At 44.0% G+C, this 16229-nt stretch overlaps 1 protein-coding gene across 3 annotated transcripts in view; it reads left to right on the top strand.

The window, feature by feature from the left end:
• LOC146026487 (regulator of G-protein signaling 8-like) overlaps positions 1 to 7147 on the top strand; it is a 56354-nt gene extending 49207 nt beyond the window's left edge. Inside the window, exon 5 of one of the 3 annotated variants that reach the window (XM_083157199.1) lies at positions 2256 to 7147. In XM_083157199.1, the coding sequence (XP_083013325.1) occupies positions 2256 to 2438 (183 nt within the window). In that variant the 3' untranslated portion in view covers positions 2439 to 7147. The remainder of the gene's footprint in view (positions 1 to 2255) is intronic. The other 2 variants (XM_083157198.1, XM_083157197.1) reach the window with 2 other exon arrangements.
• Positions 7148 to 16229: the final 9082 nt, after the last annotated feature.

Here is a 16229-nt window from a genome sequence, read left to right as displayed (position 1 = left end):
GGGCATAAAGTGGTCATGCAGAGGTGGGGAACTCATTTCTTTATGCCACCTAATTACACCCCCTCCCCCCCATTAGGCAGACAGGGCCAGTGCTAGGGTTTTTGGCATCCCCCTGCAAACTAGAATGCTTTCCTGTAAGAATTACTGTGTAGGGCCAATGTGGAGGTTAAACTGTTCCACCTCACCATTACAGGCGGTGGAACTCAGTTCCGCCCCATTCCCCCTCACTTTAACCCCTGCTCGCAACTCTATTGCTATTATATTCTCCCTCTATGTGGACGTGGATAGATAAGTATGACAAACTGCCTTTAAAAAAAAAAAAAAAACATGACCTTTTTCATGTCTAGGTTTTCCATATCGACCTAATGCATGTTGCTCCCCCCCTGTTGCCTGCCCTGACCATGTGTACTGCAGGTGGGGCAGATGTAACATGTATAGACAGAGTAATACCCATACATATGTGAGATATCGCATACAATCCTTCGATTTCGACCGCATCTAGCCGAGAAATTGAATGATTGTATGCATTTTTAAGGTGACATTCGACGCAATGCGCGGGCACGCCGGTCGAATGTCGGGTCTCAAGATCTTATGTGCTGCACATAATATCTATCAAATCGCAGGAGCGATCACGTGGTTTTTAACCACATGCGATGCTCGAATGCGATTTGCAGGTGGGGGGGGGGGGGGCGGAGGGAAAACTTTTTCATCGGCGTGGGGATGGAGAGAGGGGGCCAGAGGGACCGCTGGCGGCATGGGAGACGGCGGGCAGAGGGCGGCGTTATGTAGCGCAAGAAGCGATAGTGGATGGCGGGGGTCTGTCAGCGGTGGCGGCAGAAGTGTTTAAAACACTGGGCAGCCCTCTAATTGGCTGAGCTATCTCAGCCAATCAGAGGGCTGCCCAGTGTTTAAACAATTCTGCCGCCTCCACTGACTGACACCTGCCGCAGCGCTAGCGCTTCTTGCACTACATAACGCCGCCCTCTGCCTGCCCTCTTCCAGCACCCGATCTCAAGATGGCATGCGACATCGGGTGCTGCAAAGGGGACACTTTAGCACCACAAGATGCAATCGGGTTCGATGGACATCGCACTGCGATGTCGCATCGAATCCGATCGCACATATGTATGGGCAGCATTAGATTTGTGGGAGTTATTTTGTTTCTGTGCAGGGTAAATACTGGCTACATTATTTATACACTGCAATCCAAATTTAACTCTCCCTGCACATATAATATCTGCCCCACCCGCAGTGCACATGGTTTTGTCTATTTTGAGAACAAATTTGTACTGCGATCAGATCTGAATAAGGGCCATAATGTAGTCCTGAGATATATAGTCGTTTCACTTGGTATTTTCTACTTTCCATGAAATGTCCTGCTGCAGTATCGCTGGGCTGTTTATGGCATACATAAATAGACAGAGAGATATTGGCCCTTATTCTAGTTCACTCTTTCTGACAAAATCCTTCTTAGATGGACAAAACCATGTGCACTGCAGGTGAGGCAGGTGTTACTTGTGCAGAGATAATTAGATTTGGTGGGGTTTTACTTCAAAGTGAGATATATATTGCAGTGTAAAAATAAAGCAGCCAGTATTTACCCTACACAGAAACAAAATGACTCACCCAAATCTAATTCTCTCAGCACATTTTAAATCTGCCCCCCTGCAGTGCACATGGTTTTGTCCATGTAAGAAGGATTTTGTCAGAAAGAGTGAACTAGAATAAGGGCCATTGTCACAATAAAATGCTTCTTAGCAAACTACCCATGAACGCTACCTACAATAAATGGAAGTGGTTTACATAACAATCCAACCTTTGGAATCACTATTATCTCACCTATACGCCAAGGACACATCCCGCAGATTTTCAAGGTAACAACTACTCAGTATATAACATTCTATTTAACCAATTAAGGCCGACTATAAATAGAGACAGCAAATAAATGGGAGCTGTTTATTTAAATAACAATGAGTACTGAATAATGAACGGCCTGGAGGCAGGAACTAACGTCGTACCTGTAATTATCAGCTACCTGGAAGGCAGGAATTATCACATTGCTCACTTCCCTACCAGCACCTACAATTGCTATTCTACAAATGTACGTATCCAATCTCACCCACACCACCTAGATTGTGATGATTGCTCGTTTTAAGACTACCTGTAAAGGAGCTTATGTAACCGTATATTTGAAAGCCATATAGAATGAACTCAATGATACGCCGTCATTCACTTGTTCTTTTGTTTTTCAAAAGGTGAATATCGATTACCCAACAAGGGAGATGACAAAACGAAATCTTCAGCATCCTACTTTGTCCTGTTTCGACCTTGCCCAGCTGAGAGTGCGTAGCCTAATGGAAAGGGATTCCTACCCAAGGTTTCTACGTTCCGACATCTACAATGAGCTAGTGACCCACACTCAGAAGAGCCCATGCTAGTTGTACAAATAGCTACAGAGACATCGGGGTCACCTGTCCACCCCAAGGAGCACTGTCTAGCACTTTGGCCAAGAGGACAGAAATGATTAGGGAATGAGACAATATAGCATCTTCACTGCCAGAGCAATACATGTCATCATCATTATCATCGGCTACCCTTTAATTACCAATGGATAGTTACAACAAAAAGGCCTAAAAAGTTAAGACAGAGGACGTTTTAGAATTACCAAGAGGAACCAAACCAATAAGAAGAGAAGGAAAGTACTGACGCAATCCGATTAGCTATGTCCTCAATTCTCTTCTTTCTGAATCCGTTTCTTTCACTATGCCATTAATGTGATCATCGTGTCAATACGTACGTCTTTCATTAGTGCATATTTCACGTTCGATGATAATGTTGCTTAGGGGTAGATTTTTTTTTAAACATGCCAAAAAGCGTTGTGACAGTATAAACAATGGAACCTCAGATTCTAGTACTGCTTATATAAAAGTGTCAGCGAGACATGTTGGAAATGAAATTAATGTTTTCTAGGAATGTTATGTTACTGTAATTAAGTTTACAGTGTGTTGTATGAAGGCTCAATAGAGGAAGCTTCCCTACCAGGTCATTAACTAATTACTGTCTATGGTTTATGATGGTGATCTGTGGGCCGAAGCCTTCTCCACTCATAAATTATAGAAAGCTGGAGAAATTCCCAGAATCCCAAGGAAGACTCAGCACTGATGGTAATGCTTAAGACAGCAGATAAATTACCAGTCAATCGGCCCATAACTGTCATTTTATACAATGAGTTTGAAAATTACAGTTATGAGCAGGTTGGCTGGTGCATTGGGCCTGATTCAGACCTGATCACAGAGCTGCTAATTTTTTGGAGCCCAGTGATCAGGTATACACCTCCCCGTCATCCATGCAATCATGTTTAATCAGGCCCTTTATCCATAGTTGCCTACCTTTGATTGGGCCTCTCTCCGGGAGAAGCCTGGACAGAAGATCAGATACCACATGATGGGGGAAGAGGGTGAGGATGGTGATGTCACCAAGCCCAGCCCCCGCCCCACACAAACTCTATGAATCCTGAGTCTGTGTATAGGGGGTGGGGCTTAAATTACATGAAATTATACAAGTCTTGCCCCCTCCCCAAAAAGCCGCGAATTTCAGCATTTGAATTAGCGGCTCCAGGGGGTGCGGGGGCTCTGGACACATGCGGGAGACATGCCCAACCTCCCGCCCATTTCGGGAGGATAGGCAAGTATGCCTTTGTCTCATCCGGTTTCTCTCTCTCCATGGCTTAGTACATGGACCCCAACAATCTGAAATCCAGTTCTCTAATTATCTGCTGTGTGTTGTTAATTTGTTTGTGCACAATTTCTGTGTATTACAGTGTATGAGTTTGCAGAACTCTCTGTTCAGAAGCATGTCGTATTGTGTAAAGACGGGATAATAAGGGACAGCAGGCTCTGGTTTACCATATCTACCACATTATAAGGCTATGCACTGTATTGCTTTTCTAGGGAAAAAAGTACTTAATTCAAGATTTCTTACAAGGTTGCAGTGTTACTGTGAAATCAGCTTAAGGGGATCACAGACAAGAAAGCAGTTATCTCATTGTTGCCTTTTAGATGCAGAGAAGTGTTAGCTGAAGACATCATAGGATACGTTGTGTAATATTAATGGATATCGAAAATGTAATTATGTAATTACTGGATGATAAACTTTGTTTGAAGAGAAATTAGGACTTTAAGGGCCTGGTTACTAGTCGCACGCACACATGACTTTGGCTGTTTCTATTGCCACAGCCGCATCTGTGTTTGCGTCTTTGTGCTAGTTAACGTGCAGGCCAATTCCACAAGCTCACCTGCTGCTGCTCGGAGTGACGCCACAGCACTGTGCGCATTTCCCTGGCACGACTGTCTCTCCTCACTGCCTGGCCCGCTCACACCGCCGGGTGGGGGGGGGCATTGGGAAGACATGCGGCTGTCAGGCTGCCTGGCGCACAGTTTGAAAACCGCTCTGAACTAACCTGACTCGGCATCTGCCTCCATCCCTCACTCAACCCTCTGTCCCCACTGCACCCTGCAACTCCATCCTCTGCTACACCCGGCAGTTGCATCCCCCTACTGCTTCCCCTTGTCCCCTTGTAACTAATCTGCAAGGAGCTGTGTTGGTCATGGGCAGGGCCCTTGGAATCCTGGGGCCCTTGGGCCCAATGGATAAAATGGCTCTGCTGTGGGTCAGTTGCACTAAGCCTTGAAAAGTGATTAAAAGGAGACAGATACACCACCAGCCAATCATCTCCTGTCTGACATTTTTCAAACACAGTCTGTGACATGGCAGGTCGGAGCTGATTGGCTGGCTGTTTATGACTTTCCATTTTATCACTTTTGAAGCTTAGTGTATCTGGCCCCTAGGGGAGAAGACATGGTGTCTCTCACCAAGTTGCGGAATCCGTGTGACACCCTGGGCGGATGCCACAGCCGCGCACTCTTCCTTATGGCCCTGGCAGTGCCACTCAGACATATGTGTAGTACTTTTGTGCATATCCGTATAGTGTGTGTCTCACCATCAAGTCCTAAATGTGTTCATATAAGCTGAAAGCTCCATTCACCCACCACTGGCATCACTAGGGGGGGTGACACCAAAATGGCGGGTCCTTCGCAGTGACAAAATGGCGGGTCCTTCGCAGTGACAGGAGCTGGGTGCTGGGCGTGTCTATACACAAGGTGGCTAGTACATTTTCTCACGTACACGGCACACAAGATCGCAGCAGCACAAGCCAGCAGCACCAGCCACCTCTCCATCAGGTCCATGTTTTGTTATTTAATTGTGCTTAGAACAAGAGAATGGCGATTCATGGCCAGTTACAGTATATGTCTGTATGTGCAATAAGTGCAGTTGACTGTCCCCTTCTACTCTCTGCTCAGGGTTGATCCTATCAATCTACAGGAACAAAACTGTTTTGGGAAGAGTGAGACTTAAGAGGTTTTTGTGAAGAGGAGGAGGAGGTGAAGGACAATAGATGAGTCAGTGTACAGAGGCTTCGCAGATGAATGCCTTGGCTAATACATACCAAGGGATACAAAAAACAATAATATAGGCACAATATTTCCTCTATAAATCAGGAATCAAAAGAAAAAATTGGTTTTAAATTAACCATATTAATAAGGTCCCTTACTGTAATATTAGAAGGTAGCTAGAAGGCAAAAGTAAGCGTTGAGATTATATTCCATTTATTCTTGATAATTATATTTTGTAAGTTGCAAAATTGTTCACCATGATAACTGTATGCAATCAGGCAGGGCTGCCATTAGAAATTCTGGGGCCTTGGGCTACCAGAACAGGCAGGGTCCCCACTACCCCACCTTCCACTGTCCCTACAGCCCTCATTGTTTACCATTCTTGGAGTCACTTGCCGATTCCAGGACAAGGCCGAAGGACATTAGGTGGCACCCCTAGGTACGGCAGGTTGTTACTACACCAGCTGTACAGGGAAGGAGTAAGCAGTAAGGGATAGAGGGACAGCACCAGCGGTTTTCACGTTTGGAACAGGCTGCGACGGCCATTTCTGATTGGCTGCTGGTCCACGTGGTCCAAATAGCTTGCAGCCAGCTCCAAATTCCCTTTATGACAGCCTGCGGTGCACTTCAAACCACACTCCAGCCATGCGGGCCCTCTCTTGGTCCTGGACTGGGACTGGCGTCCTGGCAGTCCACCCCTGCTGGCGGCCCTGTTTGCATTCATGATTACAAACGGCTACATTTACAGCATGTTTATCATAGGTGCAAAGAGTGGGGAAGGTTCAACAATTTAAACAGTTTATTCCCAAAGCCAGTCCTCAGGGACCCAAATAATGCATCATTTCCAGATCAGAAGTAAAATAGTGTCAGCTTTAGAATTTTTTTTGAACGTGTAAAACTGTAATGAAGACAAATGTGCCTCAGCATGGAGATATGGAACAATCTCTGTTAGTGGTCCTGAGGACTGGATATGGGAAATACTGGTGTGAAAAAACAAGTGCATATCAACAAGGAACATTTTAATGCATTGTATTTCTGAATGCTGCTGCGGTTGGTGACCAGCACTGAAGCAGGAAAATAAACTGAAATGTAACGTACTGATAAGAAGCCCCCTGACACGTAGCCTCATCCTGACCCCCTTTCACTCCTCTCCGAGCTTCTCCCGGAGGGGAGTGACTGTGAGGAAAACTAGGCAAGAATGCGATGGGGCCAATTTCATGCTATGGCCCCATCGCAACTCTCTGATAGGTTGGTATTTCATCCATACCTTCTAACTGTCTCAATTCTCATGGGACAGTCACAATTTCTTATCCCACGACAGTGTCCCGTGGTGGTGGTGGGGGCAGCGGTGAATAGACACTGCGCATGCATCTATGGAGATAGACAGTGGGGCTTACAGAGCGCTGGCCATGCCCCCATAGTGATGGAAAACACCCCCTCCAGTGTTTACCACGCCCCTTTTTCAGATGTTGGGCGGGATGTTATAACATCCGCGGCCCCCCTTCGCCGGACATCGCATTTTTAATAACGGCATATGCTATAACATATGCCGTTATTCATGCAAGGGACAGCTCTTGCGGTAAGAGCTGTCCCTTGCGATGCGGTGCCGGCGCTGGACTTCCGGGTCTGTGACCCGGGAGTCCATCTGCGCATGCGCAGACCCCGGCGCCGGCCGCAGGGCACGCTGGGAGGGATCCGTGACGGATCCCTCAAACAGCGCTGCGGTAAGAAGCCCATAGGCTTCTGCAGGGATTCGCCAGCTTTAGCTGGCGATTCCCTCCGCAGCGCTGACACTGCGGAGGCGCCATATAGCATATAGAAATGCGGTAGAAACCCCGAAAACGGGGTTTTTACCGCATTTCTGCTATATAGCATCCCGCCCGTTGAGAGGTACTTTTTATCACTTTCTACTTGATCTCTTTTCAAGCATTGCTAAGTCTTCCCCATTGTTGCTAACACTTCTAGGCTTCCCCAATGCATTCATCTGTTGTAATTGGATAAAATAGAACCCAATGCACTTTGAAAACCAGAACGCAAATGGAATACTGACAAATAATATCAGTAACAGAGACTGAGCCAGATTCTCTAAGCTTCAAAAGTGATAATATGGAGAGTGATAAACAACCAGCCAATCAGCTCCGGTCTGACATTTTTCAAACGCAGTCTGTGACATGGCAGGTAGGAGCTGATTGGCTGGCTGTTTATCACTCTCCATTTTATCACTTTTGAAGCTTAGAGAATCTGGCCCTTTGTGATTATAGTGATAAAGAAACAGGGTAATTTGTTTAAGAACAGTTATATGTTTTACTAGTGCTATAGAGACTACTACTAGTTTCTGTTCTACGTGCAATCTGCATCATACTTACCTACCTGACCCTCTCCTTCAGGGAGAAAATGCTCTGTTCCTTCCTGGACTTCCCTGGTAATGTATGATTGCCATCACCTGTGGGGAGCTAGGTAATTGATAAGAAAGGTGTTTCACCACAGGTGATGGCAATCATACACTACCATGGAAGTTAAGGAACAGAACATTTTCTCCCTTATGGAGAGGGTCAGGTAGGCAAGTACGGTCTGTATATGTACAGTATACAGCGTTTGGGTTGGTCAGATGCACAGGACAAACAAATTTTGTAATGAAAGTATTGGAGAGGAAGGCCCCGCGTTGGGTACAATAGTCAAATTTATTATAGAATCCCTGGGGGTGTGCTACCACTGGACAATTTTGTTTATAGAATATAGAAAAGAGGCAGGGTTGTCACAGTAGTGGTGCACCACAGTAAGAAATATACGCTTAAAACTTAATAACTTTTATTAGTTATGCTGGGTAAATAAAGGGGCTGCGAAATATAACAATACTACATGTAACATAGAACAAGGACAGTGAAAGAAATGTGAAAATTAAAAACTAGGGCTCATGCGGCGTCCCTTAGCACACTTATTCCCTTAAATTTCAATTTTATTGGTTCTGTTTATTCAGATGTCGTCTTTCCCTGCGTGTCGGCTATGGTGCCTGAACTACGCCTAGGGGACAAATCTGTTCACAGTATTAATAACCAGTATTCCCCTGTCTGTGCACAATATTGTATCAGAGGTTCTCAACTGTGGTGATATTGTGTCAATAGTTCCTCAATTGGCAATTACCTTGTTGAGTAAAAGGTAACTCTGCACCCAATGCCGTGGCTAAAGGGTGTACACACTAGTGTATAAGGATCTTGGTCACTGTGTAGCGTATAGGACACTTGTGCGTGAGCCTCCACAGTCATACAAGATTATAATCAAATTGCTGGCAAATATCGCCTAGTGTGTAGTTCACAATCCTGGTACCGCAATTATATCGGGCTATGTGGATATGCATAGGGTAATGTAGTCACATATCCGGCGAGTGAGCTGGGCTATGTATAACCCACTCCACCAGCACGGATTGGACAATGAGCGGTAGCGTGCCCTGGAAGCAAGGTAAGTAAATCAATATGCCAGAGAACACAATATAATTCACAGTTTTCAAATTTTTAAGCTAAACATTAGAGTCCTGAAAAGGACTGGAAATGCAGTCAGACAGGGATAGGGAGAGCTAAGCGAACGTCCGCACGGCTATGGAGGCCGGCGTACGCTTCGCAGTTCTTCGTCAGGGCAACCCGTTGAAAACTGTGATTTATATTGTGTTCTCTGGCATATTGATTTACTTACCTTGCTTCCTGGGCACGCTACCGCTCATTGTCCAATCCGTGCTGGTGGAGTGGGTTATACATAGCCCAGCTCACTCGCCGGATATGTGACTACATTACCCTATGCATATCCACATAACCAGCTTATGAGCATTAAGAGGCTGATACCCGACGCCATATACCGCGGTATAGTGGTAATTAGAGAAGGGTCTCAGCAGTGCTACATAGCCCGATATAATTGCGGTACCAGGATTGTGAACTACACACTAGGCGATATTTGCCAGCAATTTGATTATAATCTTGTATGACTGTGGAAGGTCACGCACAAGTGTCCTTTACGCTACACAGTGACCAAGATCCTTATACACTAGTGTGTACACCCTTTAGCCACGGCATTGGGTGCAGAGTTACCTTTTACTCAACAAGGTAATTGCCAATTGAGGAACTATTGACACAATATCACCACAGTTGAGAACCTCTGATACAATATTGTGCACAGACAGGGGAATACTGGTTATTAATACTGTGAACAGATTTGTCCCCTAGGCGTAGTTCAGGCACCATAGCCGACACGCAGGGAAAGACGACATCTGAATAAACAGAACCAATAAAATTGAAATTTAAGGGAATAAGTGTGCTAAGGGAAGCCGCATGAGCCCTAGTTTTTAATTTGCACATTTCTTTCACTGTCCTTGTTCTATGTTACATGTAGTATTGTTATATTTCGCAGCCCCTTTATTTACCCAGCATAACTAATAAAAGTTATTAAGTTTTAAGCGTATATTTCTTACTGTGGTGCACCACTACTGTGACAACCCTGCCTCTTTTCTATATTCTATGTACATACCCTCCAACATGACCCATTGCATTCGGTACACAATGCTCTGTTCCTGGACGTCCCTGGTAATGTATGATTGTAATCACCTGTGTTGAAACACCCTTCTCGTCAATTACCTAGCTCACCACAGGTGCTGGCAATCCTACATTACCAGGGAAGTCCAGGAGCAGAGCATTGTGTACCGAAAGCAATGGGACAGGTTGGAGGGTATGTATATATATATATATATATATATATATACAGGGCTATTTTTCTGCAGGCTCCAGCAGGAACTGTGGCCCTTATTCTAGTTCACTCTTTCTGACAAAATATTTCTTAGATGGACAAAACCATGTGCACTGCAGGTGAGGCAGGTGTAAAACCCCACCCAAATCTAATTATCTCTGCACAAGTAACACCTGCCTCACCTGCAGTGCACATGGTTTTGTCCATCTAAGAAATATTTTGTCAGAAAGAGTGAACTAGAATAAGGGCCACAGTCACAGTTCCTGCTGGAGCCTGCAGAAAAATACCCATTTATATATATATATATATATATATATATATATACACACTGGTGTTCATGTAGAGTTGGACATATGCCTTCTGTACTGTTTGTGTGCTGAAAATGAATACACATACTGTATATCTGCATCTATAATGGGTGCGTAGTCCCCTGGGTTCAGGGGTGGGGGGAGGGACACTGCACCCCCTCTACCCACTGCATACCTACCTGTGCAGAGTTCCATGTTGGCAGTGTGGCCTAAAACACTGGGATAGGCCTGATGCCCATTGCTCCATTTCCCAGGAGGCCGTGCCATAGTGTGCTCACTATTATGCTGCTTACTACAGGGGAGGGGGCAATGACGGACAATGCACAATGGGCCCCTCCTCACTTTATATGGCCTTGATCTGAATGGAGAATTCTGCAAATCCTGTATTAATTATTCCTCATGATTGGAGTTCTGAAAATGGGGCGAGGGATCAAAACACAGACAGTCGGGTTCCCGACGGCCGTTAACTATTTTCCCTGGTGGGGGTCCACGACCCCCATAGAAAGAGAATAGAATAGGTGGCTCGCTACTCGAGCCACCGTTCCCGCAGCATGGCGAGCACAGCGAGCCCGCAAGGGGCTTTGCTGCGCTCGCCATGCTGTCTGGGTCCGGCCAGTCGGGATCCCGACATCGGGATAATGATATCCCCTATATTACACCCCTGCTGATGCACTGCTCTCAGGTGCGTCACGTTGAACATATGCAAGTAAATGTGTCCAGTTCTACATGTACCCACTGTTTATTGAATTGTTATCTAAAATAGTGAATTATTGTGCTTAATATTTTTATGTTTAAAATATATTTTTTACATTTTATTAGACAATCGATCTTAAGGCAAATCACGTGTGTGCTGCTTCCAGGTCTATCTATGCTATTTTACAGACCCCGGCTTAGGGAAACTTCCGTTATTGCCCTCTGCTGAGGTGTTTTCAGTCAAGCAGGTTTCCTGCTCCGATGGTAATGACCTGCTTGTCTTCTCCAGCTGTGAAAGCACTGTACCATTACATACAGTAAAGGCTGCAGTCTATTTGTTGCTAGTAAAATGCATTTCCCTATTTGATAGAAAACTGGTAACATAGATAAAAGTTGTATTACCATGTGCAAAGATGACCTTCTTAACTGGTTTAAGTTGGACGAGATCCAGGTCTTCCAAAGGATACAAGCATGTCACGCATGCTAAATGTGGTTCTGTGACATGGAAAATAAAAAAAGACGGTAGTGTCTAGATACCCTTCAGTTTTGACAATTTTCCCATCATGCCCTGGTTACACGTATACCTGGAGGGGGAATATAACTCTGTGGTGAGCCCACGAGGGTACAATGCAGCTAAAATAAAACAAAGTAACCGACACCTACGTGAATTACAGATAAAATAAAAAACGTTGTGAGGGCATCTAACAACTTCCGCCCTCACTGAACATAACATACTGTAATCAAAACTGAAGGGGATCTTGGGTGAGATTTAATAGGATGAGAGAATCAGAAAGTGAGAGATTTGGTAAGAAATCTCCAGTTTTTTTAAAGCGGCAATCATTTACACCTAGTTTTACAACTAGTTTTACAGTGTAAATGATTGCAGCTTTAAAAAAACTGGAGATTTCTTACCAAATCTCTCACTTTCTGAATCTCTCATCCTATTAAATCTCACCCCTAGTCTCTACCTTAAAAAAAGACATTAGCTGTTATTTTTTTGTAATACCTGTAACCTGTTGTATGTATAAGAATTACACAAAAAAACTGAAAGTATCAATAATAGGTTGCCGTTGAGGAGAGATTGCGATGAACGCCACTTCTATCGCATTGTGTTAAATATTCCTTGCATGAAATGTGTCAGTCTGTTCCTGCTGTTTTATATGTCATATTGCTCTCCGTTCTTTGCTGTATAAATATCTACAGGTTGTCAGGCTCTCAGTCGGCCATTTTCTGCACTCAAGACCCATTTCCTGCTTGGCTCACCCATGCACTGTAACTGTTACCGTGGCAACGAGTCTAGTGCCCTGTGATTGAAATTCCCATCAGTAGTCTTGGTATGTTAGGATACTACAAATTTTTACCGACTATTTCATGTGTTTATTTTTTTGTACTCCCCTGTGCAACCAAAAAGTATTGTTGACCTTTTCTGCAGCTTTCTTTTTTGTGTGTATTTATATCATCATTTACATACTAGTATGTAACCTCTTTTATTACATAATGCACTCCTAGGTTATATCTCAGAACTATAAAATGAGCATCCTTCGATACTCCTGCAATGAGCACTTGTGAATTTATTGTATACAGATTTTCTATGTCTAGTGATGACTGAACCCATTGTTTACCCTACTGTTTTTTTTTTTTTTTACTGCCATTATGACACAATATTCATGACTATTGGGGGCCATATATCAGTGTTGCAATCCCCTAATTCCCTGATACCAATTCCACCAAAACCGCCAATACGTTGGGCATCGATGGACGATCCGTTGGCAAATGAGAACTTCCTCATGTTAGAATGAAATCCCCGATCCCTATCACATTTTGGTTGGAATCGGAAAGTTGGAGAATTCCTACATGTTGTATTTCCCTAGCATCAGTGGAATGGGGAATTATGGTGGTACATCATAGATGTATTAGCTTCAAAGAAAGGAAACATTTGGGGCTTGCCCTCATCTACAGCATACTGTATCATTTATTGTCATCGTGTCACTTTTATGTAGATGCCAATGTTAGAAAATAGTTTCCAGAGTTACGGTTTCGCTGTGCCGCTGCATATACGCACAACACAAGTGAAAGTGTCTTTGCCGAACATGTTTTCTTCACCAGATCTGAAAACATAATTTCTGCATTTTAAATACTTCCCTTAAATTAAAGTCCCCACCCCCGGACATCTCCCCTGCGGCTGTGTTAATTTCGCGGCTTTTCTGGGGGAGGGGCAGGATTTAAGATGCAAATTGTTTCATTTAGCCGCCCCCTAAGAGGAAACTTTAAAAGTAGGCAACCCAGTTTTCACGAACTCTATTACAGTCCAGGTTTTAAGAATATTCATGCTTGAGTCCAGACCGTTAAATCAAATTGACTGAGGTATAATTAAGTCACCTCTGCTCGAGCATGGAAATCCTTAAAACTGGTACTGTCATGGCAGAGCTTGAAAAACTGTGGCCTACAGTATTGTAAAACACACACAATCATTATTCTAAAAGCAGATAGTCAAGAACTTTGAGAGAGGTCAGGGCTTACTGACCCTGAGAAATTGGATACAAATTTCAAAGAAAGATCAAAATTAGTACCTAAAAAACCCAGAGATCCTGTGAGTCTGGTATTTTCTATTAACTATAGTTTGTAACTTATAGACAGGGGAGGAGTTGTTTTGTGTGCTGAACAAATATGTATAGAAATGAAACTTTATACCTGTCCCAGTTGCATAACGTGCCTCAGTAATGTCACTGGTTCCTCATAAAGTGATAGGTTGCATTTTTATGATTATTTGGTCAGCTCACAAAATGGCTGCCCGCCTTGTATGCTTTTAGACAATTTGTCCACATTAAAGAAAGTTTAACTTTACTTAATCACATTTAGTTCTGTGAAATTATTTTAGCCATGTTAAACCATGTTTAATTATGTAATCGTATAATAGCTGTAACATTTTTATGGTTATCTGTCTCTATCATATAAAAAACATTTATTATCATAAACCCTGTTTACTCAAGCCTGACTGTTTACACAGGTTGACTTGCGTTGTATTGTAAGAGATGTATCGGTCTCCTCACAGACTATTATGAAATACTATGAGACAATTCCTTCTTTTATTATGCAATACTAGTATGTTTCTTAACCCCGTTGTTATGCATTTATTGTATGCAGGTTTGGGATGTTTTGTATGGAATTACATTTAAGTTCATAAAACCAGAAAGGGGGGGGGGGGGGGGGGGAAATCAAGCAGAGGATTGATATGGTGACACTGACAAGCGTACCACACAAAAACAAGATGTTTCTTACATGAGACTCCAAAGAAGGAGGACATTCCATGGTCAGCATTTAGTACATCTCAGACATAGGGACAATTGTACAAAGTCTTGGAGAGAGTTAATGTGAAGCAAGATAAACAACCAACCTATCAGTTAGCAACAGTCATTTTTCAAACACAGGCTGTAGCAACTGATTGGCTGGTACTTTATCTCTCTCCACGTTATCACTATTCAAGGCTAAAGGGGCCGAGACACGTGGGGACTGGGCTGAGCAATCTGAGAGATGCTAGATCGCTCAGATCGGATGCGATTTATCACATGTAACCTAGGGGAGCTGCAGGCGGGGTAGCGGCAGGAGAGCAGGGTCTGTGGAAGCGGCAGGCGAGCAGGGTCCAGGATAGCGGTGAGCAGTGGGAGAATAGAGAAAATCCTATTCAAAAGACTGGTCAGTCGCTGATCAGTGGGCACCCAGTCTTTTGAATAGGATTTTTTCTATTCTCCTGTCCACCGCTACCACGGACCCTGCTCTCCGCTCCCTACTCCCGCCGCCGCTACCATGGACCCTGCTCTCCTGCCGCTACCCCGCCTACAGCTCCCCCGGACCCTGCTCTCCGGTCCCCGCTCACCGCACCAGGGCCTCGCTCGCCCGGACCTCGCTCCCTGTCTCACTGATGGCTGCGCATAAGAACCTCTGGATCTGATCCAATGCTCACGGGACTGCACATCGGATCAGATCGGATGTCATACACTACGCAATTTGGGCCTCTTTCACCTGATTTCTCGGCCCGATCCTCCAAAATATTGTGAAAACGAGTCAAAATCGTGTAGTGTATGGGGGCCTTAAGAGATCAAGTGAGATGCTCGGGAATCGCTACGTGTGTAGGTCCCATAAATTCATCTCCCCCTAATGTTGCAAAGTATAGGACTATCATGATAATGTTAATGAGGTAGTTACCACATGAAAGGTGCACACTGATTGGCTCAATAGAATGCTAATCCCACTAACTCCTTCATAGCTTTGCCACTATCCAACAACTTTACATACTGTAGGCAGATGTGTTATCAAACGGATTAACCCAGTTTGTCACTCAATCATATATGTCTGCAGAGAATAATGTAGGGTACACACCAGAACGATTACGGCTCAATCCCATAAATCAATCCAATTCTGACCGATTGGATGTAGATTGGGCATGTTTTTGCATGTTTAGATTCGATTCCGATCCAATTCCAATCCAATGTCGTTTGGTCCTTTTACAGATCCTACCTGCTGCAGGTCTGTAAAAGATCCATTCAACTGGATACAGACCCAGATCGGATGGGATGCAGATCGTTAGCAGATCATTAGTAGATACCAGGCATTATTAGGTGCAGGTAGACGGAAGAAATCAGGCAGACGAGTGATCAGAGTTCAAGCTTAATTTAATCCACACGTAGCAAAATCCTTATCCAAAAAACCCCAAATCCCAAGTATTCCTAGTAGTAGATCTTATACTGTACCTGCATTATTTGGTGCAGTGTTATATTATGTGGGAAATCCTTTGGCTATTTTCTGTCTTAGCTTTGATCAACTCTACCATTTGTATTATGTCCAGTCTGTTTTCAGTATAAAATAGGCACTGAGCACTATATACAGTACTGTGAATATGTAGATCTACATGTCATTGCAGATGTGCACGGCATATTCCTCACTTCCTGCTTTCCTGTCCTGGTTCCTGACATATTTCTTGTTTTCTGGTCTGACATTTTTTTTGTACACAACTAATAAAACAAAATTAGACATTGTATGTAAATGATTC

This window comes from Crinia signifera, chromosome 8 (genome assembly GCF_055691185.1).
Source record: "Crinia signifera chromosome 8, ASM5569118v1, whole genome shotgun sequence".
In the NCBI taxonomy this organism is placed as follows: domain Eukaryota; kingdom Metazoa; phylum Chordata; class Amphibia; order Anura; family Myobatrachidae; genus Crinia; species Crinia signifera.
This window is presented reverse-complemented; position numbering and strand designations above follow the sequence as displayed.